Genomic DNA, 25,037 nt, shown 5'->3' on the forward strand with positions numbered 1-25,037 from the left:
TGGATTTGCCAGCAGAGAGGAGACACCACATCTTCCCAATAATTGTGGCACCGAGGTTTTCTTTTTCTTTCACTGTTTTGTCAGGTAAAGTAAGACGCAACACAAACAGCTGCACACACATGAAGCACTCAGGAATATTGCTATTTACAGGTCTGTTTTAGCACACATGTGGCAAATTACATATCACAATCTCACTCAAATTCACTTAAAAAAATAAATGTTCCCTCTGAAATGCATTTATGAACCATGACATAAAATGTTATTTACTTTAACTTACATCTACTATCAAAATACAAGAGTGAAATTATTACCCAAGTATAAGACCTGCTCAATATAATAATGATGATATCATAATTCAAAAAAATAAACTCTCTATGCCAGCGTGTCCGTTTTAACATGCTCTGATGTGAAGGAGGGCATCACATAGTTCGAGTGACTCTTGGAACACATTGTGATGAAAAGAGGCACCCCAGGACAGCAGGTCATGGCAGAGATTCATGATAGTGTCTTTTTGGCCACTGGCCAGTCTGATATTTGTATTCTGTTGTCTGCAAACCCCTGTGCTTGTAGTTACTCCTTAAATAAGCGCATACACAATATTGTTATAGAAAACAACAACCATATCTAACTATAAATCATGACATTTAAATTTCAAATAAATTAAATGTAAATGAAAAATTAATAAATCAAAATAAATGCCATAAGGTACTGTGGCTGGTTACTCTAATGTTCCATTCTTTGGCAGGTTGTAGCTGAGTACAATATGAAGACGCCCACCTATACATCAGATAAAAGTGGCTAAATGGTCTCAACTGGAGTCTGTTGCCATTTCATAATATTATAATCTTTATATTTATTATTGCATACTCAGTTTCCTCAGTAACTTGTTTTTAGTCAGTCATTCTAATGTGTTCAGATAATAGCGTGTATACAGTAATTATATATATATATATATATATATATATTTTTTTTTTAAAGAGCTTCAGTAAGAAGCCACATTTCACACAAATAATGTTCTATCTTTTTTGTTCAATTTTTTGAATGCATTATTTTAAATCAGAGTCAATTTCAATTCTATGAATACAGTAACTCTGACTTAATTCACTTAAACTTTTTCAAATCAGGACTTTAATCTAGGAAATGGGACCTCCTGACGATTGCGAGGCAGCCTTATTGTTGTAATACATCATTCAGTCTGTCACTCACAAAGGCTCTTCAGTATGGGCAGGTGCACAAAGTGAAACGTGTCAACAATAGTTCTGGTACTTAAAATATCTAACAGCCATAGTTGAGCACTGCGTCCGTGTCCAGATTTCCTCATGACGCTTAAAGCAGCTGTCAAAGAAACATGACATGAGCAGAGCTTACAAGGAGATGAACCCTCTGCAGGAGTGCATGGATATAGTACCCACCTGTGGCATAAATGATTGAGGAAACGAACCTAACCGCCCCCAGGATGTGGCTCTAAGCAGTCACTTATGCAGGTGAAGTTAGAAACCTTAAACCCAGGGTCACAAGGTAGTGAATTTGGATGATACCTGAATTTGCTTCAGCTTTGTACGTGCATCAGTCTAAAGGAAACCTGAAGTAATAAATACTTAAAATATGACAGCAGTTGCTATCTCTTTTATTTATTAACCATACCTGTCTCAGTGCAAAGGGGTAAACTTCTTTTGTCATCTGACTTGTTGGGCTCCTGTGTAAGTAACAGGAGCCTTCAAATCAACAGCTGTTCCAAAACTACTGCTAGGTTATCTTATTTAAACTCAGTATTATCTGAACTCTGTGGTTTGAGCAAATATTCAGGGAGAAATGGCTAACATTCAAGCTACAGAACTGATCAAGTGAGCAAATAGAGATGCCCCTCAATACTGACATTATTAGTCTTCAAGAAACAAAATCAAAAAATTAAGTTTAATTTACAAAAAAAATGTCTGCAACTGTGATCCTTATGTCTGTTCAGTGTTTTTTTGTTTTGTTTTGTTTTGTTTTTTAAGCATCTAGAATCTTAACCACACTGTAAAAGTTACATTGGCCTGGAAAAGCATGTAGGGGCACACTCCAGAAGTCAGAGGTTAGATTTTGGCAAGACAGGCCACATTCTTATTACAAAAAACTCCCAGATACAAAGGTTGCTTAATGACAAAGCTGAAATGGGTACTGGTGTTTCAGTTCATTATTTATGGTAACAGTGGACTTGAGCTCCCCTTAAAATCTATATAAAGTCTAATGCCAGCAGACCAGGGGCCTAATGCATAACACTGTGCGTAGAATTCGCACTATAACATGACGTAAGCACAAAAGCCAAAATGTGCTTACACACAGAAAAATCCAGATGCAGGAATCCGTGTTTTCGGCAACTTCCGCTACATAAATCCCGGTCAGCATGAAAAGTAACGCTCATGCACGCGCCTGCTGTCCCGCCCCAACACCTCCCAGAATTACGCCTCTATGAATACGCAAATCAATATAAATAGCCCTTAAGCTCAGCGTTCTATGAAAAGACAATGGGAAAAGCAAGAATTTCAGCAAATACCAAGTGGGGGCAAAGGGAGAACATACTATTTGTTGGTTTAAACAGTGGTATAAACAACAAAAGGAAGTTGATTGAGTGACATAGCATGTCGGAGAAACTCAAAAGCTCCAGTTCACAAAATTGCACAGTGCCCAAAATAATAAAAAAAAAAAGTTGTCGCATATCAAAGTCATCATGAAAAGGCGAGTCGTAGCCCACCATCTGAGTGACATATGAAAGCTTATTAGGGTACAGAGAAAAAAAAAAGGCACACAGTGGGGGGAAAAAGCACGAAATGTCAACTTCAATCTCGAAATTTCCACTTTAATCATGTAGTTTATTTTGTCATTAAAGTAGATCATCATAAACTTCATCTGAAAATCGTTTAACTAGTTTCTCAAATCACATCATAAGTAAAGTGGCACATTAAATGCTTTGTTTTGTATGTGTTCTTCTATGTGCTCTGTGTGTGTGAATCACTACGTGCTTCTTAAAGCGGCTTTGTCTTCCTCCGACAGGACACTGAATCCATTACATTCGAGATATTACAGCACTCTGAATAACTAAAATACTGAGATGTATATGTGATATCATTTTCATGATGATAGGAGTTAAAGCATGTTATTAAACATGGGAACATGGTGGCGCAGTGATTGTGCGTGACCTTCGATGAAATAATTTATTGCAGCAGTACTCAGAGGCAGCTCTAGGCTCGTGGCGGCCCTGGGCAGAGAAAGAATCGGTGGCCCCTTCGCCTGCCAATGTCAATATGGTATCTTATGCACGGCGGATGGCCACATCCGTTGCGGACTCTGCATAGCCACCTTATGCTCATTACACAAACGTTTAACTTTTGTCGAAATTTGCCGCTGCATTTTTAGCTGTGTCTTTATTTTCTCTTTCAATATATATTGCCATGGCGGCCCCTGGGATTTGGCGGCCCTGTGCAGGTGCAAGCTGTGCACCTGCACAAGGCCACCCCTGCAGTTCTGTCTCTTTCAAACGTACTAATCTCCAATTCCTGTCCTTCCTTTTCTTTCTCCAAGTAACCGATCGCCACACAATCAGCTCTGTAATAGACGTTAAGCCATCTGTAAGCTTAGAGCACCAATTCTTCAAAACTTTTAAGGAACATTGAAATATCTTCGTAGTACATGTTTAATTATTCTGTCCTTCACACCAGTCCCAGTGAAGCATACAGTGCGAGGCAAGAACAACCTTTAATTATTAACAATATAGATTATTTAAATGAAGTTAAAGTTTTATCTGTATAATATAATAAACATATTTTGCTGCATTTCATCCTCAAAATGATATTGTCATCATATGTAAATACACGCTTTATAAAGTGGCTCAGATTGTGCAATATTATAACTGTAGTGCAAGTTTACAGAGAGGTAATTGTACTTATAAGTACAGATAGTTCTACAAGGAGCACTTGATTGAGTGCGTTTAGAGCTCTTGGGATGAAACTGTTTCTGAACCGCGAGGTCCGTACAGGAAAGGTTTAAAGCGTTTGCCGTGTAAGAAACAGTTCAAATAGGAAGCATGGCTGAGGCAGTGTGTGCTTGATGCTGTATACAGATAATTCTCTTTCCGATCAGCTGCTCCGAGTGGTGCAGTGAGAGTAATATGGAAAAAGATGATCTGCTGCAGCAACCCCTAACAGGAGCAGCTGAAAGAAGTAAATTAAGGTGCAGTGAGAGTAACAATGCTAAAGCAGCTATGGTATTTGGAATAGTTTGACCATTCCGTGGACCATTATATTGTTACAGGTTAATTACAATCAGATGCATTACACTAATAAACAATATGCGGTTAATTTCAGTGTATTTATAAAGTCATGTCAGGAAAAGAAAGGATACCCACACAGGAACAGTAGCACTGCTTTGACACTGGGTGCAGTCATTCTGCAAAACCAAATGGAGAACTTGCGTACGTCAGGGTATGAGATACCGTGGAAATGTGGGTGGCTTTACGGCAAGTTTAGGTTTTATACATCGCGATTTGAACATGGAAACGTTCTTACGCAACATTTCTGTGCGTGCGCACCGTTTATACATGAGGCCCCAGGTGACATCCTGGAGTGGAGGCTGTGCTGAAGCAGTGCGGCCAGGAGCCAAGTATACAACCCACTTGTCAACTCTGGTGTATTCAGGAGGCCAACATGACCCCTTCAACATCTGTAAAGAAATCTGACAAAGCAAACTTCTGAAAAAGTGAAGTCAAGTGGAGCACCAATGCTGCAGATGACTAAAACAGGGAGACCCTACTAAACACAGAGATCCCTCTGTGATGTGAAAAAAGACGGGAGGCATTTCTCACTTTCCCAAACATATCCAAATGTTCCCACTACTAAACGGCACCAGATAAAAAGACCATGCCATAACAGTAGACAGAGCGGCAAGATATACCAACCGCCTACTGAAGAATGTGAGTGACAAAGACTTCAGTCAAAAAATATGAATACAGGATAGCCAAGCAGACAGTTTATGACCCATTGTATAAAGGTGACATCTTTAAGCCCTTACAGCCAGGGGTTTCACATGAGCCGTGGTCACCGCCTATCCCAATCTCATTTACTGGCACAATACAGCCCTGATATAGCCACATCACTCTTTATGTGGCTCCTCAGCACCCTCAAGCCAAGTCTGGTAGGAACCAATGCATCTGCAGAGTGTGTGTCATAAAATGGGGATGAAAATTACATTTTGAAACTAACCCACTCAACCTCTTTTATATTTAAAATAATTTCTATTATAAAGTAAACCTGACAGTGTGGTAGGCTTAATTGGCATGTGATTTTTCATCTTTTAAAATGCACCTTGACATCTGTGAAAATATCTCTCTAAAATTCCTGGAAATTTCAAGGCAGCAAGACATTGTGAATCAATGGCTATTGAGAGGCCAAGTTGTGTCCTGACATGGGGACAGGATGGTACATTCTCAAAGTTCAGAAACAAATCTATATGATCTATATGTTTTTTTTTTTGTTTTTTTTTCTCCAACCGTCTGGAGTTTTTTTTGTTTTGTTTTTTCTGTCCTCCCTGGCCATCAGACCTTACTTATTCTATGTTAATTAATGTTGACTTATTTTTATTTTTTATTGTGTCTTCTATTTTTCTATTCATTTTGTATGAAAATGTGCTATATAAATATATGTTGTTGTTGTTGCTACACTTATCCTCCCACATGCTAAAACAATCATCTTAAATGGAAGCTGTTATCAAAAAGAAAACCACTGTGTTACTATAAATGAATGAATGGCAAAGTGATTTCAAGAGCTGGCCCGATTCCATCTCTGAACCCTCTTTGGGACAGTAACTGCTACTACTACATTTTCTTGGACAGCATAGGCTTGGTACTGTACTGTCAACCTTATGTGACATGCTACCTTGTACTGTCACGATACAATCTGCAGACAATCAGACTGTCACCACAAAGGTCACCAGCATTACCACTAATGTGTTGCGTCTTCACTGCAGCGGTGAAGCCCTTCTGCTATCAGGTGTCAGACAGCATGGTACAGTTTTCTCACTTGTCACTCAATGGCTATTACTGGATCACCAGTATTTCAGATAGCTTGGGAGACCCGGGCTGACTTACATGATGCTTGTTGCTCCCTATAATCCCTGGACAGAGAAAGTCAGTAAGTAAAATGGAATGAAGGATAGCAATAATTTAAACCAGTTTAGAGTTAATGTAGTTTAATTGAAATGCCAGTTATGAGAGGAACCAAACCCTGGACAGGGCACACAAACAACAGACCAATTTTGAGGAGCCACTTATAACAGAGGAGTAGGAGAGGTTGACCGTGGCTTGGACAGAAAGCATTCCCTTTCTAATACTGGGATGATAAAGTTATGAAAAGACAGAAGCAGACTGCCTGCTGGAGCCATGTGCCCCCGCCCCGAAGTAGAGCCGGGGGCAGCGACCTTCTGCTGGATCTCTTATGTGTACACCCACATGGTGGGATATGTGGGTTGTGGTCCCGACGAGTGGCAATGCTGGGTTTTTTTGGGAGCCTGAAAGAGAAGGCTACCATATTCTTGACCGGAAGTACTTCCGGAGTGCAATAATGTCTTGCTGGAAGTACTCCTAAATCTGGCATAACGGAAGCTTTTTCACCTCACCTAGGTAAATTGGAGTTTGAAGAAGAGGAGGACAGAATGTATTGTTTCACAAAAGGAACACAACCTTTTGTGAAAGTATTGATTTCAATAAAGAGGACTGTTGCCTGTGTTGTTGTGTTTGAGGATCTGAGATGTCCCATGCTGGTCACACACTATCTAATCTGCATTTCTTTGGGATGTGAGGGGAAAGCCGGATGACTAAGAGCAAAAACTCCACAGAGACAAAGGAAGAACTTCACATGAACAATGACTGACCATGATGAAAGGTTCAAACTTTGGACTCTGGAAATATGAAGCAGCAGTGCCCACCACTGTTGGTATCCATTTTAAATGATAACAGGAGGTTGATCATGGATTGAGAGTTATGTGACTAAAACTAATTTGAAGTGAAACAAGCCAGGGCGACAAAAAGATTTCAGAAATACTAACAAGCCCTGTTCAACATCTTCCATCGGAGTTCAACTAATTTGTTACAAATGCCTAATTACTTAAATTAATGGTTTCCTTTTATTTATTTAGATATCTGATGGCCTGCTTGGAGCTTGGCACCTCTAAATTATGCCTCCTGGCTTTGAAGTAACATCTGAGATTGGAAGAGCACCAGTGCCATGTTAACCGTGTGACCCTGTTGCTTATCGCACTGTTGAATGTCATTGCTGCCAGTCGATTGTAGCCCACATCAGGTCACTGTTTTAGAACTTGGGAGAAAGATGGGAGACTCACTTTCACATGAGGAGAACACACAAATACAGGGATGAACCAGGATATGAATCCAGAATTGGGGATCGTGAGGCAGCAGCAATGTGCCACTAATTCTTTTTTTGATTAATGTGTGCAGTCAGTGTCTGAAGCTTGAGACCATACTAACATACTGTACAGTGAATTGTTTAAAAGTAAATTGCCTCTTTTAAAATTCCTTTGGAAAGCAAGAAGTTAAACTCCAAGTTGTAAATAATCCTCCCTGCTAAACAGCATACGTTTACTCATCCAGCAATGACATGTGTTGCACCAGGGCCCATGAAGAGGCCCTTTTTGACAGCAGATGTTCAAAGCCTGCAAATGAATGCACCCCTGGTGGCATTTTCTGTTTTCTAAAACCTGATCCTTGCATGTGTGGGATGCAAAGAAACCCCAGCAGGGCACATTTTACACAATTTTTATCAATTGAAACCCTCAAAATGAATGCCGGTACTTAAGAGCCACATTAACAGTGGAAAGTTTACTTTCGTGTCAATACATTTGTATTGTATTCTTTGCAAGATATGTGAAAACTTTAGTCATAGGACCATTTTTGGAACATACACAGATAATATTTTAACTGCTCCATGAAACTGGGCCCACCTTATCTTAGCAGCTCCCCCTAAATAGTTCTTCTGTGTCTGCTCTCTGGTGGGACTATGCAGTCTTCAACATAAAAGAAACACAAGAAACTTTGCAGTTATAATGGCGGCTCCCTTCAGCTGCTATGGATGAGCTGTTTAAACAAGTCTGTCTACTTTATGAGTGTGATTTGTGTGTTTAAGGAGAGGCCAAAAGGGCAGCCCTTCCCCCAGACCACTGGGACTGCTCACATGTATGCACACTTTGATGAATATTGTTTAAACAGCTGCATTTCAACACGCTGAAGGAGAATGGGCACTTCAGTATGTTATAGGCAACACATTTCTTTTTTCCCTTAAAGTCATGTCAGTCATTGTCCAACCCGCTATATCCTAACACAGGGTCACGGGGGTCTGCTGCAGCCAATCCCAGACAGCACAGGGCGCAAGGCAGGAACAAACCCCAGGAAAGGGCGCCAGCCCACCGCAGGGTACACACACACACCCACATACCTGTGGTGTTATGGGTCCACAACTCGCCTTAGTAAAGGCCATTTAAATAAATGATCACCGCGCTTTCGGTTTCGCGAGGGGGTGTAGTGGTTGTAGCAAGCCGCGGGGCGATCTGCGGTGTGGGCGTTTCTCACCGAGTGCACAGGTGAGGAACTGCCCACATCCGTGATTGTTCCCGTGGCTAATGTTCTACAGCTGCTATGGCCTCTTGCTGTATAAAAGAAGTGCAAGTCAGTTAGGAAAGGAGAAAGAACAAGAAAAAGGAAGAAAGGACGGAGGTTATAGGGAGCGAGGAAGCAAGTCGGTGCACGAGAGAGAGACATGCGGTGCGTGTGCGTGGACGAGCCATCGAGCGCTCGTGGGCAGCTGCGAGAAGTCTGGGTGTTAGGCCTACACCCAGGTGTTGATGTTGGATGTCGCTCCCGCTGAGTGATCAGGTAGCGGGAGTGACCAGGGGAAGGCGACTGGCCGCGGAAGGCCGGAAAGGCAGCGGAAGACGGGAGGCTTGGAGTGACAGTCCTTGGTGTGGGCGTCCTGGAGACCAAGGACTCCAAGTCTCGAGGCTGGGAGGAGTGCCAGACCGAAGCCAGGGATTGGGAGGTCTCCAGTCTCGTGAAAAGCAGTGAGAAAAGGGCAGCTGCAGGGAGCATTTCGCCTATTGCATGGGCCCGTATGGGAGAAACAGGTGAGGCGCCAGCGTAAAAGAAGGCACCGGGATTGTTGTTGGATTTTAAAGACTGCTTCCTGTAAGAACGTTTTAACCTCTGATTTTAACGGATTGTTTTTCTATTGGTTTTTACCTCCACGTTTGTCTTTTAAGGATTATTTATTTAATGACTCTTTTTGGAAAGCACTGCACTATTTATTGAACACTGTTTTTGTTTTGATATTTTTAATAAAAGCACTTTTGCACTTTTTACCATCCCCTTGCTCGATTGTTATTGCCTCCACTGACTAGCTCATTGGTGACATTACCGACGGTGTTGGGTTGAAGGTCTCCCGAATAGTGATGGGAGCGTGGAGCCAAACCCACATTGTCACAATACCAAGCACACACTAGGGACAATTTAGGATCGCCAGTGCGCCTAACCTGCATGTCTTTGGACTGTGGGAGGAAACCGGAGCACCCGGAGGAAACCCACGCAGACACAGGGAGAACATGTACACGGACCCGGGAAGCGAACCCAGGTCTCTTTACTGCGAGGCAGCAGCGCTAAAAGAAAAATGACAAATAGCAAACATATCAAGGCGAGAGAGAGAGTGGTATAAGATGAAAAGCCTGCCCAAGTGTAATTTCAGGTGGCACTTTGAAGTGCTTTTACATAACGTCATGTGTCATAGTTACATGTGCCATTCCAAATCAGTCCCATGTGAATGTGTTGTGAGTGAAGTGCATTCAGATCCTGTCAGGCAGACAAGAAATTTGATTTTCAGGGGAAGGCACTGCCTTGGATAACTCCAATAAAAGGCTGCTACCTGAATTCCCCAAGTTTTAATGTACTACTGAAATTTCACCTCAGCCACTTGTCTAAAATAAAAAAAAAATGAACTGATCATCCAGGAATGGCATGTATGCAGTCAGACTACATTTGGAATGATGCGCTAATGTCTTTAATGCATTTAATCAGCTCTTTATTGTCACCAAAAAATACAGTTTATCTTCATGTTTTCTCCTGCAGACCATGTAACAAATTAAAGGCAACCATTTTGTTCCCTCTCGAAAGTCCATCTTAAAATGCACATGAATGCTCTGAAGTGAGAAAGTGAAGCATCATATGTCACAGCTCCAAAAGCTCTGATGTCATGTGAACACAGCATGAGCACCATTCAGGGTTACTTCCTGCCTTACTCCTGATTTGCTAGAATAGGCTCTGGGCCCATCGTGAACATGATTTGAATTAAACAGGTGCAGGAATATTTCTATTTCTATTCATGGTGCCCTGTTGGAGACATGATATGATGCAGTGCATGATTTACACTTTCTTTCTCTGATTGGCTGAACTCTTCTTAGATGGGACACATTCCCACAACCTCTTAATGTAAAGGTTTGTTTTATCTTGTTTATTTCATAAAAAGTATAATCAGTCGAGTGACAGCTCATCACCCTTCTCATCTACACTGTAGCAAGTGTGCCACATTCAAGTCAATCAGAAGAGAGGTCCACCCTAAACTATAACCAGGGTTTTCTCTCAAATAGGCCAGTTGAAAACACAAACCTCCCTTCGATCTTATGTGCCACGCTCCCCCCTACCCACCACTCACTACCCTTCTTTTTGGAATCTCTAATGCTAATGTCACATTACAGGACTTCTTGTCATAATGTTTGTGAGATCTGCTAACTGCATTTGCTGGCTGTGTCACTGGACCATGTCAACTTTAATGACTAAAAATCACTGGGCCTATCAAATTTAGCACGTGCATGCTAGCCTTGCAGCACAGTCATATTTTTCCTTTTTTGTAACAACCAATAATTTGCTGTTTGACACAACCAGTGCTGTTGGAAGGGTTAACCGGTATGACGAGTTCAGCCTCTGTCTTGGCCTTTTGTTTCTTTTTCCCTCATTCCGTCATGGTACATAAAACACAATACATCAGAGAGATGAGCTTCTCTTCTGTTTGTGAGGGACAAAACACCCTTCTTCCTTGTTGCTGAATTACAGGAATTGTAATTCTAGATGAACATTCATTGGTTGTCACCTCCCCTGGACACACAGCCCATCCCTATGATTGAACACAAAATCAAACCTGTTTGATTTCATTAGAGCACGTCGTGAACTACTTGGAGTAAGTTGCTGGGCATATCAGACTAGGGGGCTGACATTCATGGGAGTGTGCCGCTGACTACTTATGACTTTGTAAGATTAAATAAATGAAGGCTAAAACTAAAAAATGCTGGATTAGTTATGTAATGTTTTAGTCTTTAAAAGCATCTAATTTGTAGACAGGAGTACACAAAAGTAGACAGTGTGGCTTAGTGCTTAACAATTTGGAAATTGTGGGTTCAGTCCAAGCCAGTAACATCCTGTATGGCTCTCAGCAAGTTGCCTATCCTTTAACAACAAACTGTCCATGAAAACAATTCTTAAGTGGTCAAAAGATGAGCTGGCCCAATGTGCATGGACCTTTATTTAATTGTACCGGCACCTAGACCAGCTTTTGTGTTACCTGCCTTTACTGTACACACAAATTTCAGAAGTCCTAAAGTTAAAAGTAATATACTGGTTCCCTCAACTGGGATTCTCCACTGTCACCTTTTGATTTAGGTGTAGTGCATGATTTAGGGAGGCAAGGCTGGTTCCATGCCGCTACACCACCCCATTGGACTGCTTACTAGCTAATACCCTTTCTATTAATATCATCTTAACACTAGAATTACCAAAGCCTACGAAAAAACGCCAGCCCATACATGTGGAAATGTGTCAATCAGCAAAAGCAGCCTGCTATTCCATCCCACCAACGCAGAAAGGGCAGAAAGTTCTCTCAGCTCAAGTCTGTTTACTTGCGTGTGAGTTGCCTAGATTCGTATAGGGTAAGTAATACAGTATATCCTTATTTGGAATACATGCATTTCATGTGTGTTCCGTGCCTACAACAATTTATGTAAACACATAGTTAAAACAGAAACTTTTTCATGTTTTAGTAATAATTGATAAAATATAAACATGAAGTGTACAATGTGTGAAGCCTGAAGTCCAAATATCAAATAAATACTTTCAAAAAGGGTACAAATACAAAAAAACAAGTGCGCTTTTATTAAAGAATATAACTGCAGAAAAAGAACTTGCGTTAGGGTGCAACATTGACACGTCTTTAATACGACCACTTTGGTGGTGCAGCAGGAAGAACTGCTGACTGGAAATCAAAAGGTCACTTGTTCGATCCCAGAGACCTCAGGTTTGAGAAGTGAGCTGCTCTTATTCTTACTATTATACAATAAAAACATACATTTGATTTAAGTCTGTAACAGCCAGTATAAATGTATGCTCCCCAATCTGACACTGCTGTTTTCAATTGAAGATGTACTATAACAGAGGTGAACTCGGATGAGGGTTCTACATCGGAGAGAGAAGAGAAGCCCCCCTGGCAAGAAGCATTCACTCACACATAAGAACAACGCAGCTGCACCAGGCGTAAAGGTGAAAGATGGCACCGTTTGGATGCAGCAACAGGTTGGCCGTCATCCTGCCAGTCAATGTGCCACATGCATGTCCTTCAAAGAAAAAGCAGCACTTACAAACCTCACCAAGGTATCATGCAAAGTCCTGTTTTTGATGGTGTTTTCTGTGGTCTTTATATGAAAAACATTTACATGTTACTTTTATAAAAGCCAGATCGAATGTTATTTGCCTATTTACCTTGATTTATTTACTCATCTTCCTACAGCGTAAAGTTACAAGTAGACTGCAGAGCTTCCGGTGTTTGATCGAAAAGGGGATTATTTAAGGTGGGCCACGATTACGAGTTTTTTAATAGACTTTGGTAATTCTAGTGTTAAACACCCTGGCATTCACAAAAGCACAGGAGGCAGCACACTTGCTAAGCTGTATCAAGAACCAATCGTCTCACACAACACACCACTTAGACAGCCAGTGCAGTCACAAACGTGCTCACATGTAAAGAGGAGCACCCTGTCATTTGAAACTGTCAGCCTACTGAGCAAGCTGTTTGCTTTGAATGACTACCAGTCATTGCCAAAAGATACAGAAATGAGATGGTCACCTGTAAGATCCAGTGATGACCTCCTCGCCATCGATGATGAGAAACTTTTCCAGGACCTGACCAGTGAACTTCTTCCCATATTTTGTGCAGTAGGTTTCTCCACAAATACTGCGGATCCGCATATTCTGTTAAAGAAAAAAAATAAATAAATAATTGTAAGGAGTAAAAATTGCTTTCATAACAAGAATTCGGGACTTTTAGATATGAGACTGTCAAAATAACTTCCTGATAAAGGTCAATCAGGATTCACCAGAGCCAGCATTCAGTTTTTCTGCTCTTGGTTACTTCACCTCTGATGCCTTTCCCTTCTGGCATATGTCCACACATTTCTTGTCACATTTATTTCTCTTTTTGTTTACTCACTTACTTTCTCTCCCCCAGGCTATGTCATGCCATATAATCAGAATGACTAATATATAAGGGCTCCTTGTACGTGTGCCAAAAAATGTGTATATATTAAGCACACATACATAAATACACTCAAAGATATATGGCATGCTTTATAATTGTAATTCTTTACATTTATATAGCACTTTTCTCACTAGCCAAATGCTTCCACGGAGGGAGGACCTGGGACAAAAACCCATGATCTTCTTACTGTGAGGCAGCAGTGCTACCACTATGCCACCTGTGTGGTGTTTCTGATTGTGACCAACATTTAGTTCAGGGCTGTTCCTGCCTTGTGTTTCAGCTCCTTCCTATAACTATGAACTGGGTTGTGTGTATTTCAAACTAAATGAATGGATTGCTTCACTGAGGGTGCTAGCAAGACACAACATACTGTATGGTACGCAAAATGTATATCACCAAGTTCTGTTTTGCAATATTCATTATGGTGATAGAAGCTTGTGGGACTTGAAATACTTCTTCCACCTATTAGCGATGCATCTATTCAACCTCCTGCACCAGGAAGTTCTATTCATTTAGTTTATGTGTAAGATTCTGAGGAAGTGCAAAAAGTAAAAATTTCTTGCTAAAAAAAAAAACCTTGATCCACTTCCAAAAATCAGATGCATCTCACTGATTGCCAGAAACACATTTTAGTTTCACTTGTGACTTCCAGTGAACGATTAAAGCTGTTGATATATAGAGGTACAAAGGATCAACATGACTTTTTACTTGGAATTCTAAATGAAAGCAAACTATGGGCACCTGCGGGTGCATTTTAAAGAACTACTTTAAATATTTTACTTCTAGGTCATACAGTAAGGTGTCATATCCATGTGGTCCATCAGCTATTTATGTAATCCATATGTGAGGCTCCCATTCCCTACTGCCTGTACCCCTACTTTATGACAATGAAACTTTATCTTCACTCAATACTTTCTTTAATTCTAGTAGGATGAAAGCTAGTGCTCCTGGTTTCTTAAGGGGAAGAAGGAATTCACATATTGAAGTTTGAATGATCATGAATTGTGGGGATGTTACACTTGTCTCATGGTCTCCCTGTGCTGTCTGTATAGGGTGGTCCACATCTAATTATGCAATTTTCATGACGCTATAACTTATCACGTTTATTACATAGAATATATCCCAAAAATCCCGGACCATCGAGTAGTGTGCAAACTGATGACATGAAGAATTGTCTTTGCGCCGAACTGGAATCGTCCCCGCATAAATCAAAGTCATCCAGATGATCTGGATCTGCATAATTAGATCTGGACCACCCTGTACACTACAATACTGATAAATCATCTTCTTTCTTGACATTATCCCATTGCTTAGGGTTAGTTTCTATCCTCTACATCCTTTTCCCCAGCCTGCTCTCCCCCACAAATCCCTCTATCCACACATCCATCTCCCAGGCTCTCTCAATAATCACCTCATTTTTCCTTAGAACATATCCATATGATCTCATTCCATCTTTTCTAATTTTACCACTCTTACCCTACTCAACTTTCTCCATTCAGTTTCTTCAAGTTTATTTTCATCTTTTCCTTTTTGCCCTCATTGTTCCATTACACATCACTGCTGGACTTAGTGTTGTTAAATAGATATTTAATTTTGCTTGGCATCTTTTAATCACATCACATCCCCCATATGTAATGTCTACTAACAAATGATTGAATGCTCCCAAAAAAAAGTAATAAAAAGGTATTAAATAATAAGATCCCATTAATCTAATCTGACTTTCCCACTCTTTTCATCAAAAGTCTTCCCATCTAGGAGCTATATAATGCACTCGGGGTAATCAGTGATAAGACTTATGGAAATCTGCTGCAGACCAAAGTTCACTTCCTTGACTCTGGCCACTTACATGTAGAGGGGAGTCAGGAAAAATTCTTGGTTCAGGAAGCCTAAGAGCTTATAATTTTGTTCTTTTTAGGGTGAGTGCTAGGGCTGATATTACTGTAGTTTTCTTAACCAAGAATTGTACTTTTAAAAACACAATTCCTCATGGCTCCCAAGTCATGTTTGTCTGTGCGGTGCTTGCATGGTCTCCTTTGTGTCTGTGTGACTTCTTCATTCACTTCGATTTTTGTACACCCACATCATAAAGACCAGTGTGATCATGTGAGTGAGTGTATCCTGAGATAAACCAGCACCCCACCCGAGGACAGTTTCTGCCTTGCACCCAATAATGCCAGGAAAACATCCAACATTACAACAAGCAGGATGGAACATGAGTGAATGAATTTTGAGGTTTTCTTGTAGTTGTATCATGTTAACCATTGTGAATGTAGTGATAAGTCAAGCAAAATGACACCTTTTATTGGCTAACTAAAAAGATTACAACATGCAAGCTTTCGAGGCAATTCAGACCCATTCTTCAGGCAAGATGTAATACAGAAACTGGAGTTCCCTGTGCTTATATAGACACTAAACTAAGACAGATCCAGCATAGGAAAAACTTTAAGTGAGACATCTTAGATGTAAAAAATTAATAGACCTCTTCAGGCTAAGATTCATTTAGCAAGAGATGAGAACAATGTATAGTCAAGATCTTTTGATAAGATTACTGTCCAACAGAGTCTTCTGAAGTTTCTGATGAGTTTTTCAATACAATGTGGGTCTGTAGTAAGGCTGTCTGAGAGATGCAAACAATCCTTATATCTTGCCATAAAACTCTTGTCTCTATTTAAACTATGTTGTAATGTGCTAAATTTTAGCACAAGTTTAACTTCCCATTGTTTTCTCTCTTGCTGTGTTCTGAAGTTTCCCATAAGCACTATGACTTTAAAGTCCCTCTCACAGTGTCCATGACTTGAAGTGGGCTGCTATAGGAACATCTGTGTTGCCATGCTTGATGTGGAACCTGTGTAAATTCATTCTTTGGCTGTTTGTCAAGTTTTTCCCCACAAAGAGTGCAGTGTCGGGACATTTCATACAGAGAAATAGGTAGACCACATTGATCTGCAGGAAAATTATCCCTTTATGTGATGTTCTAGTTGAGAGTGTGTAATAACTACACAACCTGTACCATAAACGTAAGGACACATTTTACATCTTTTCTGTAGGCAGGGAGATGTGCCATTTTGTGTTGGTTCACCTAGGGAACTTCAGACAATTAGTTGCTGCAGGTTTGGTGGTTGTGTGTATGCCGGGAGGAGTGGTTCTGGAAATACATTTTCAGTGTTTCAACATTGTTTAGCATTAGCTGAAGTTCTTTTAGAAATTTTGAAAGTGCTTCAAGATGTGGGTTATAGGTGACAACAAGGAGAATGCAGTTCTTGTCGTCTTTGTTTCTATATTCAAAAAGGTTTCCTCTGGGTATGGCAGTAGCTCTTCTTATTTAAGAGTTAAAAACCGAGGTTACAAGGGTGTTATCTTTCAGTTGAACGGTAGTGTCAAGTGGAAGGGGCCTGAGTTGCCTCGAAAGCTTGCATATTGTAATCTTTTTAGTTAGTCAATAAAAGGTGTCATTTTGCTTGGTTTTTTTTCTTTTTTTTTTTTGAGTAATTAAGTTTCAGCTTTATGGTGGAGTGGAAAGAACTATATTCTCTTTCACAATACATACAAGGAATTCAAGATTTCCTTGAAATTTCTAAGCTGTTTTTATGAGTTTTTCTTTCTCACTCTATGACTTGTAGCCTGGAGACATCCCTTTTATGACCACAAATACTTTCTTTGCCTATAAATCCCTTTTCCCCCTTCAAATTTCTGAGTTTAGCAAGTCAATAAACATCCTTGCTCAACCTGATTGAAAACCCATGTTTTGTCAAAAAATAATGCAGAAGAACCAGGTGTAATTAGTTACTGTTTAAACTAAGTATAGGATGACAAGCGTGGTATTTCATATGTCAGAAAAAATATGTGACAATATTTGTGTTGAAATAAGGACTGGTTGCCTGTCATTGAGTAAATCCACATTTGGCCTCGTGGTTAAGGTTTTTTTTAAGGTGGTGAAGCCCTAAAGCACTGTTCATAAATGAACCCCAAAAGGATTTTCAGGACTTCATGCTCGTCCCCTTTAAACACCTACAACCTCTTTCACAGTGAGGTTCCATTTTGTTTAGCAACCTCATGTTTGTAGAAGGAGGCTTAAACTAGGATTGAGGGGGCTTGCTTCAGGAAAAAGAATAATACCAATAATGATGCAAAGTACAATCTGCTTTTACTTTTTTCTGTTATTGTGTACTTTAGCAGCACCCTTCATGAAATGAAGACATGAACAAATGCCAGTTATTGCAGTCCAGCATTATCTTTATTATTATTATTAAAAATTGGTACTAAACCATATATAGTTGTTTTCTAGCCAAGTGAAAGCACTTTACATAGATGGAGGGGAACAACTTCACCACCACCAATGTATAGCATCCATCTGGATCAGGCGTGCCCAATGCGTCGATCGCGATCGACCGCTAGATCACAAAGGTAGTGCAGGTAGATCGCGTTGCATTCAAAAAAACATTTTTTTTTAAAACCTTAGCCTATCATATATCCTCCCTACGGCATTTGCCACTTGATTGACTTACAGGGCGGCCAGTCTGAGATCTCTTTTCTTCTAACACACGATCTATCAACTGCAAAACTCCAGCTGTGATTTAGTTAGCCTTCCAATTTATATCGACTAAAGAAGGGATTTAAAAAAATAATTTGTTTGGGGAGGATATGGGCTAGATGTGGAATTGGAAGAGGATTTTTTTTTCTCACAATGTCACAATCGGAGTGCATTTGTCTGATCTGTCAATCTATCATCTATTCCAAAGAAGGAAAATGTGGAAAGGCACTTTCGAACTGTTCATAAAAACTACGAAACTGACTTCCTTCCGAAAAGCAATCTGAGAAAGAAAGGAAAGGGAACTAAAATCACAGTTAATCGGACAGCCGTCATTTTTCAGTTGGCTGAATTCAAAAGCTCCTTGACTGCATTATTCTGCTCTACTTATTTATGCGAGTCAGCCTTTTCTCACATGAAGATTATTAAATCCAAATACTGTAGTGACCATAAATGTATTGAATTGTTATTGTGCCATAAAGGTTATTCAGTTATGCAAGGTACGACAACATTTATTTTATGCATACTCAGTATATATCATTTTTAATGTAGGTAGATCGTTTTGACGTGGTCACTTTAAAAGTAGCTCACAAGCCGAAAACTTAATCTTTATTCTTACAATGTGCAGAGAAAAAACAGTGAATCCTCTTTGGTGACTTACAGTGTTCATGCATTCAGCGTTCATGCTGCCAGAATCTTAATTAGGAAAAGAAAATCGAAGCACATCTCTCCAGTTTTGATGTCATTACATTGGTTACCCGTGTTATTTTAAATTGACTTTGAAACACTTCTTATGGATTACAAAACCTTAAATAATCTCACTCGATCCTATATTCTGGAATGCCTCTCACCTTACACTCCAAATCGTAACCTTACATCTTTGAATGAGTGTCTGCTTAGAATTCCAAGAGCTAAACTTAAAAGAAGTGGTGAGGCGGCCTTCAGCTGTTAAGCACCTAAAATCTACAATAGCTTGCCAATAGAAAATCAACAGGCTAATACAGTGGAGCACTTTAAAAAAAACTGCTAAGAACTCATTAGTTTAACATGACTTTCTCATAGCTTCATTTTAATTTAATCCTGATACACTATATATGCATTGAATAATCTTTTTCATTAAGGTTCAGCAATCCATACTAACCCCTACTTTCTCTGCTATTCTTTCTCTGGTTTTCTGTGGTGGCCCAACACCACCTGATCAAAGCACATTGATGTCTCTACATTGATGGACTGAAGGCCAGATGTCCACATGACTATCGTCATCTAATTCTTCTACGTGAAGCCTGAAAACCATGAGGACTGACTTAAATCATTTATGTTTGGCACAATACCCAGTAGGGGTTGGGAGGTCTCATGGCCTCGGAACCCCTGCAGATTGTTTTTTTTTTTTTTTTTGTTGTTATTGGATACCAGATCTTATTTTTATTTTTATAAACTTTTCATTCTTCATCTTGTAAAGCACTTTGAGGAACACCACTTGTATGAAAATGTGCTATACAGTACATATGTTGTTGTTGGTTTAAGCAACTAATCAGTAGGCTGATGTGATTTTATTTATTTTTATCTTTATATATTCAAGATTTTAAACAGCAGCATGCTTCACTGTGCTTAGTAACAACTAAGCAAGATAATCCGACTTACATAATTTCAGAAGAGTTTAAGAAATTTGGTGAAATTTGTAAAAAGGCCAGCATAAATCAACTTAGATGTCTTAAAACACCTGGAGCTTTGGTTACATAATGATCAAGTTGAGGAAGTTTGAAGAAAAAAAAAAAAAAACACATAAATCTCTCTCTTTCACTCATCCCCACACAAAAAGGTGTTCTTTACAATTACAGAAGTAACTTCTGTCAAAATAAGCAATCGCACAGCATAGGTACTGATGTGGTAATAGTTGAGCAAGCATATGCCAAATTCAACAAATGCTTCCCCCTTCACTTACATTTTATGCTGCACTGACTACTTGTGGTTGCCTAAGAATTCTCAATCAGTCGATAGCAAAAGACTCTAAAAAGTCAGTGCCATCATGCAGGGAGGGCTACAGAATGCACAAAAGTAGGCAGCCATGTCTTTAGTGTCACAGTTGCCTCATGCATACTTTCAAGCTTACTTTTGTAGTGCTAGGGTGTTGTACCGTGTTAGCCATTATGAATGTAGAGAAAAGCCAAACAAAATGACACCTTTTATTGGCTAACTAAAAGGATTACAATATGCAAGCTTTCGAGGCAACTCAGGCCCCTTCTTCAGGCAAGATGCATAGAAGTTTTTTATTTGGAAACTAAGTAATAGTGGTTAGACAAAAAGAAACAAAAAGTCGGGAAATTCAGGGTACTAATCCACCATTTTCTACAGAACATTTGGAACTTTTTCTCTAAAAAGTATTGCTGCATTTATATGCAATGGGAAATATTTGAACTGAGCCTGCTAAAGGGACATTTCAAATGAGCAGCCTGAGATGACAGAACACTGACCTGTCACCTCATTTCGACACATAAAATAATCAGATCTCCAAGGAATGCCATTTTGTTGCATTTGGGGCAAAGCATTACCTAGTTTTATCCGATTTATTTTCATAAAAATGCAGCTGCTGATCTTCAGTTACTTTGTGCAATTTAAATAGCACAATGACAACCTCACACTTCTCTAAAGACTCTAACATAAAATGCAAATCGAGAGAACACAGAAGAAAGATGTGATGTTAAACACTAACATGGGAAGTTGTCACAGCATATGAACACTGCAAGACATGTACACTGGTAGTATATTCTTATAACGCAGAACAAAAATAGAATCAAGTTATCCAACTAAATGACACACTCCGTCAATGGCAAGCTGGGCTACAAAGTAAAAAACTTTCACCCGTGTGAATACTTGACTACAGCCGACTATTCTTACAATAAGAATGGCTGGCTTTCTGAAATAACCAGTGAAGGTGCATAGAAAGTTTTCAAGCTTAACTAACTGGCTAACTGACCAGTGGTTTATTCATTCAGGCTGCCAGATAAAAAGGAATCTTCTCCCACAGTTACATTCTTTTGCTAGGGAACATAAAACTGCACACTCCCTATATAATAGCATTAAACATCTGAAAGTTTGTTGACTCCACACATGGTTCTGAAGGCAGCTTTTCTCTTTTCCTCAAGCAAGTGGTCCCTTTAAATTATTTAAAGCAACTGTCTGGACAATGGCAGCCAAACCAGGATCAGCAGAATCACCAATCACCATGTACCTTTTCTCTGAAACAGTGAACACTAATGTAACATTTTAGACACACTTACTTGTAAGTCGCTGTGGCGTATGTTGAGATTGTTGCACATTTCCAAAAAGTAAGGCAAGTTTTTCTCATCCAGGAGGATATAGACAGCAACTCTGCGTTTGTTTGCTGCTTCCAAAAGGTCGCAAAACAGATCCACATCTGTAAAGAGGTCCATTAACAATGCAATCACCTGAGGACACCAAAATTGAGAGGAGATTGTCAGGCAGCATAATTTAAAATGTATATTTAATATTTGCAATAGCACTCACTTATGAGAGTTTTTTTTTTTTTAACAACTGTTTGTCACAGAAGGTCAACTCATTTATTGTACCAAACCTGGATGAGCAGACGCATAGCAGAATGGGAGGTGTTACAAACATTTGTCAGTGACATTTGCACATTTGAGTTTTCCATCAAAGGTTTGCTAGGGGGTTTTAGGATGAGTACGTGACACAACAGTTTCGGTACACTTTGTGGCAGCCCTGAGGGTAAGGTCAGACATTTGAAATGCAAGCTTTCTGTCCAGTTTATGAAGCAAAAGCATTGTGACCCAAGGCCAAATGAATGACAGCTGCAAGCGGCTTAGAATAGTCACCATGGTGCTTCTGGAATGTCTACATGGAAATCACACAGAGCATAGATTCTATTCTTTTTTAATTGATTATAGCCAATTAACCATCAAATGGCTTATAAAATAAATGCAAGGAATTCCAACAGTCACCCCCATCCTTCAGGCATGTTAGAAGAGATTACTCTCAGAAACATGGCTGCCAATCTCTTGATGTTTATTTTATAGCGCACACTCCTAGTGTTCGCCTTCCTGCTCACATTTACACAACAGGATTTTTAATTAAGTAAAACCCTTTATATAAAGCTTTTCAACACTGCAAACAGTCATACTGTATATAATTACAAAGCAACAGCCTATTTGTTGGTTCAAAAAAAAGCATACAAATGACAGACACAGCCCAGCACACTGAATGCCAGCCTTGAAGGCGGTTAATTCCTCTGGGGGGGCAAATTAAAATGTAACCACTTAATTGTTGAGACTTCCTATCATTTCACTGTGGTATGAAACCTGAGACAAAGGGAAATAATGCACACTGCACAAAAGCTGCAGATTGTTTCTACATCAAGTGCTCCTAAGTATTGGGTGTTTCCATTTTAAAAGTACAAAAAATTATATTGACTGCGAGACAAAAGTCATGGTAGATGAAAGCTAAATTTATGTTTAAAAATATACGCTAAAATATCCAGGCACTGATAGACATTTAATACACAAATTGCAAAGTATTCTTTCTGTTTAAGCTTAGAGTCCTCTTCTGCATTCTGATGTGTGATGCTCTGTAGTCTTGCCCGTTCTTTATAAAAATGCACTATACTGTTAATTTTTTAGTGTATAAAAAGTTTACACTAACCAAGTTCAGCCTTTCTGGCAGTTTGAACAAGGATTGGTCCTTTTCTTAATTTGCAACGCGAAACCATGTCATCTAAATAATTGTGGCCATCCTGCCGTGTGGATGCCACTTTGGCGTTCTTGTTAAAGCGCCCACCTCCTTCCCATTCTCCACTACAATGCCAAAAAGGTTGGTACAGCAGCGCCCATCCTCACGCCTGCGCCGCTCTTCCTCGTTTTGTTGTGGAAACCGCCTGCGCTGCCATCGCAGAGTGCCGAGTTAAGTAAAGCGAGCGACCGCACTAAACCCCCCGTCGCCCCCGACTCTTGCCTGCTTAGCCTTGTTGATGAGTGAGCGAATGATGTCCTTCAGGTTTTGGGACTTGTCTCTCTGGAAGTAGATGCGTGTCTCTGACATTGCTCCCCGTGATAGTTGCATATTTGGCCAGCCGAGCTCCAGTAGCGGAGGTTCTTCATCAGACATCATTGGGAAATAAGTGCCCGAGGTGAGCTCCGACAGTGCATCCCCTTCCATTGGGCCGTCCCTGTCAACGCCGGACGCCGGGCTTGGACTCGGGCCGTTTTTCTTGTTGCCGTGTCGAGTGATATATTCGATTTCCAAGGGGGATAGGAATGGTAGCTCCCGCTCCTCCGCCAACACTCTTTGGTATTCCTCCTCCCCAGACTCGAGCAGGGCATCGGTGGCCAGGCGAGCAGATTCGTTGTGGCTCAGTTCCAAGGTAGAGCTCTGTTTCCAAGGGTTCTTAACCTCCTCCAGCCGGGCGGCCAATTTTCCCAAGGCTTTCCGCCCCGATATCGCCGTCCCGGGCCGAAGAGCTTCTGAGCTGAACATAGCTTTTTTGGAACGAAAAGCAAGCGAAGTACACGTTTTTTTTTATGTTTTGGATGGCCTCTCGGGTTATTTAGAACGAGCCCACCACAGCACGGGACTCTGTCAGTGTTGTGTTGCCCCTACTTCCACATTTCACGCCCTTGTTGTTATTATTAGCTTCACTACGTCTGCATTTGTTGTTTTTTCCTTTTTCCGCAGAGACCTGTCCGGTCACCCGCTATTGACTGCTCACCTTGCCGTTTACTCCGCCCACTTCTTCCAGCGCCTTACCTGTTATATTGCTCCTCCCCTAAATCACGGATCGAGCCCTGCCTCCAAAATGCTTACCTGCTGTTGCCCCAGTCAAGCCACACCCAGCCAATGCGTAAGTGTCTTGATTTGCATATCAGATTACCTGGTAGGTTCTGGCTAAACATCAGCAGGTATCCTCCCTCCGGCAATGGCTGCTTAACCTCACCTGAGCTTCCTGATAGGCTTCTTATGAAACCAAACTGGCATTCAGGAAGCTGGCAAACTATCAAGATTCCTGCCAGCCCCAAACTGACAGATTTATTTAAAAAATGAGGAGAAGCGGTCAGGCAGATTGTTCCTTTTCACCACTGTATTGTTTTCCTTCTTAAATAAATAAATATCAGTAGCTCTGTCCTGTAAGAACCCCTCTTTGTCCTTTCACTTTCTGAATTTGCATTTTCCTTTATGGAGGCACTGAGGGCTAAGTATATAGCACTCTTGGCTAGAGCACTAAGGAAAAACTCGTGTGGGTCATTTAAGAGTTATAAGTTAACACCGTTGCTGTAGGATGTCATCCATATGGCCACAAAGGGAACACATAAACTGTACATAGGCAGTGGTCAAGTCTGTAATGCAGAAGAGTTAATCAATGTGTCACCAAGCTCTAAAGCATTCATTCAATTCAATACAGTTTATTTTTGTATAGTGCTCTTCACAGAGTGCCTTTTGACAAGTTCACAGATAAAATACATTTTAGAGAATTAGTACACATAAAGACACACTTTTGTTAAAACATGCAGAAAACAAAGTAGAACACAACTAACCAATAATATAAGTCCATAAATTAATTGTTGAGCTAAGGACAGTCAACAACAGAGGAGAGGAACACAAAATATCCAGTCAGCAACAACCCTGGAGAAATTAAACCTCTGAGCAGTTAAAGACAAAGTCAGACACACTAGCAGCCTTGAAGACCTCAGCCAACTGGCTGCCCACCCCCTTCTGGGCATTCTACAGTGGAATCTGATAAAGAACCTTTTCTTCTGATGATTGTTTATTCCTTAGTTGAGCCTAACTCTGGGCTGGTGAGTTAATAATTTATTTGTCTTAATTGTATTATTTATTCAGATATAATCTTAACTATGAAACAATTCAGCTCCTCT

At 40.2% G+C, this 25,037-nt stretch overlaps 1 protein-coding gene across 1 annotated transcript in view; it reads right to left on the reverse strand.

The window, feature by feature from the left end:
* fam83c (family with sequence similarity 83 member C) overlaps nucleotides 1-23,900 on the reverse strand; it is a 36,248-nt gene extending 12,348 nt beyond the window's left edge. Inside the window, exons 1-3 of the mRNA XM_039734450.1 lie at nucleotides 23,122-23,900; nucleotides 21,417-21,584; nucleotides 13,200-13,324 (exon numbers count right to left, since the gene is read on the reverse strand). Of these exons, the coding sequence (XP_039590384.1) occupies nucleotides 13,200-13,324; nucleotides 21,417-21,584; nucleotides 23,122-23,643 (815 nt within the window). The 5' untranslated portion in view covers nucleotides 23,644-23,900. The remainder of the gene's footprint in view (nucleotides 1-13,199; nucleotides 13,325-21,416; nucleotides 21,585-23,121) is intronic.
* Between the last annotated feature and the right edge of the window lie 1,137 nt (nucleotides 23,901-25,037).

The sequence above is a fragment of the Polypterus senegalus genome, chromosome 14 (genome assembly GCF_016835505.1).
Source record: "Polypterus senegalus isolate Bchr_013 chromosome 14, ASM1683550v1, whole genome shotgun sequence".
In the NCBI taxonomy this organism is placed as follows: domain Eukaryota; kingdom Metazoa; phylum Chordata; class Cladistia; order Polypteriformes; family Polypteridae; genus Polypterus; species Polypterus senegalus.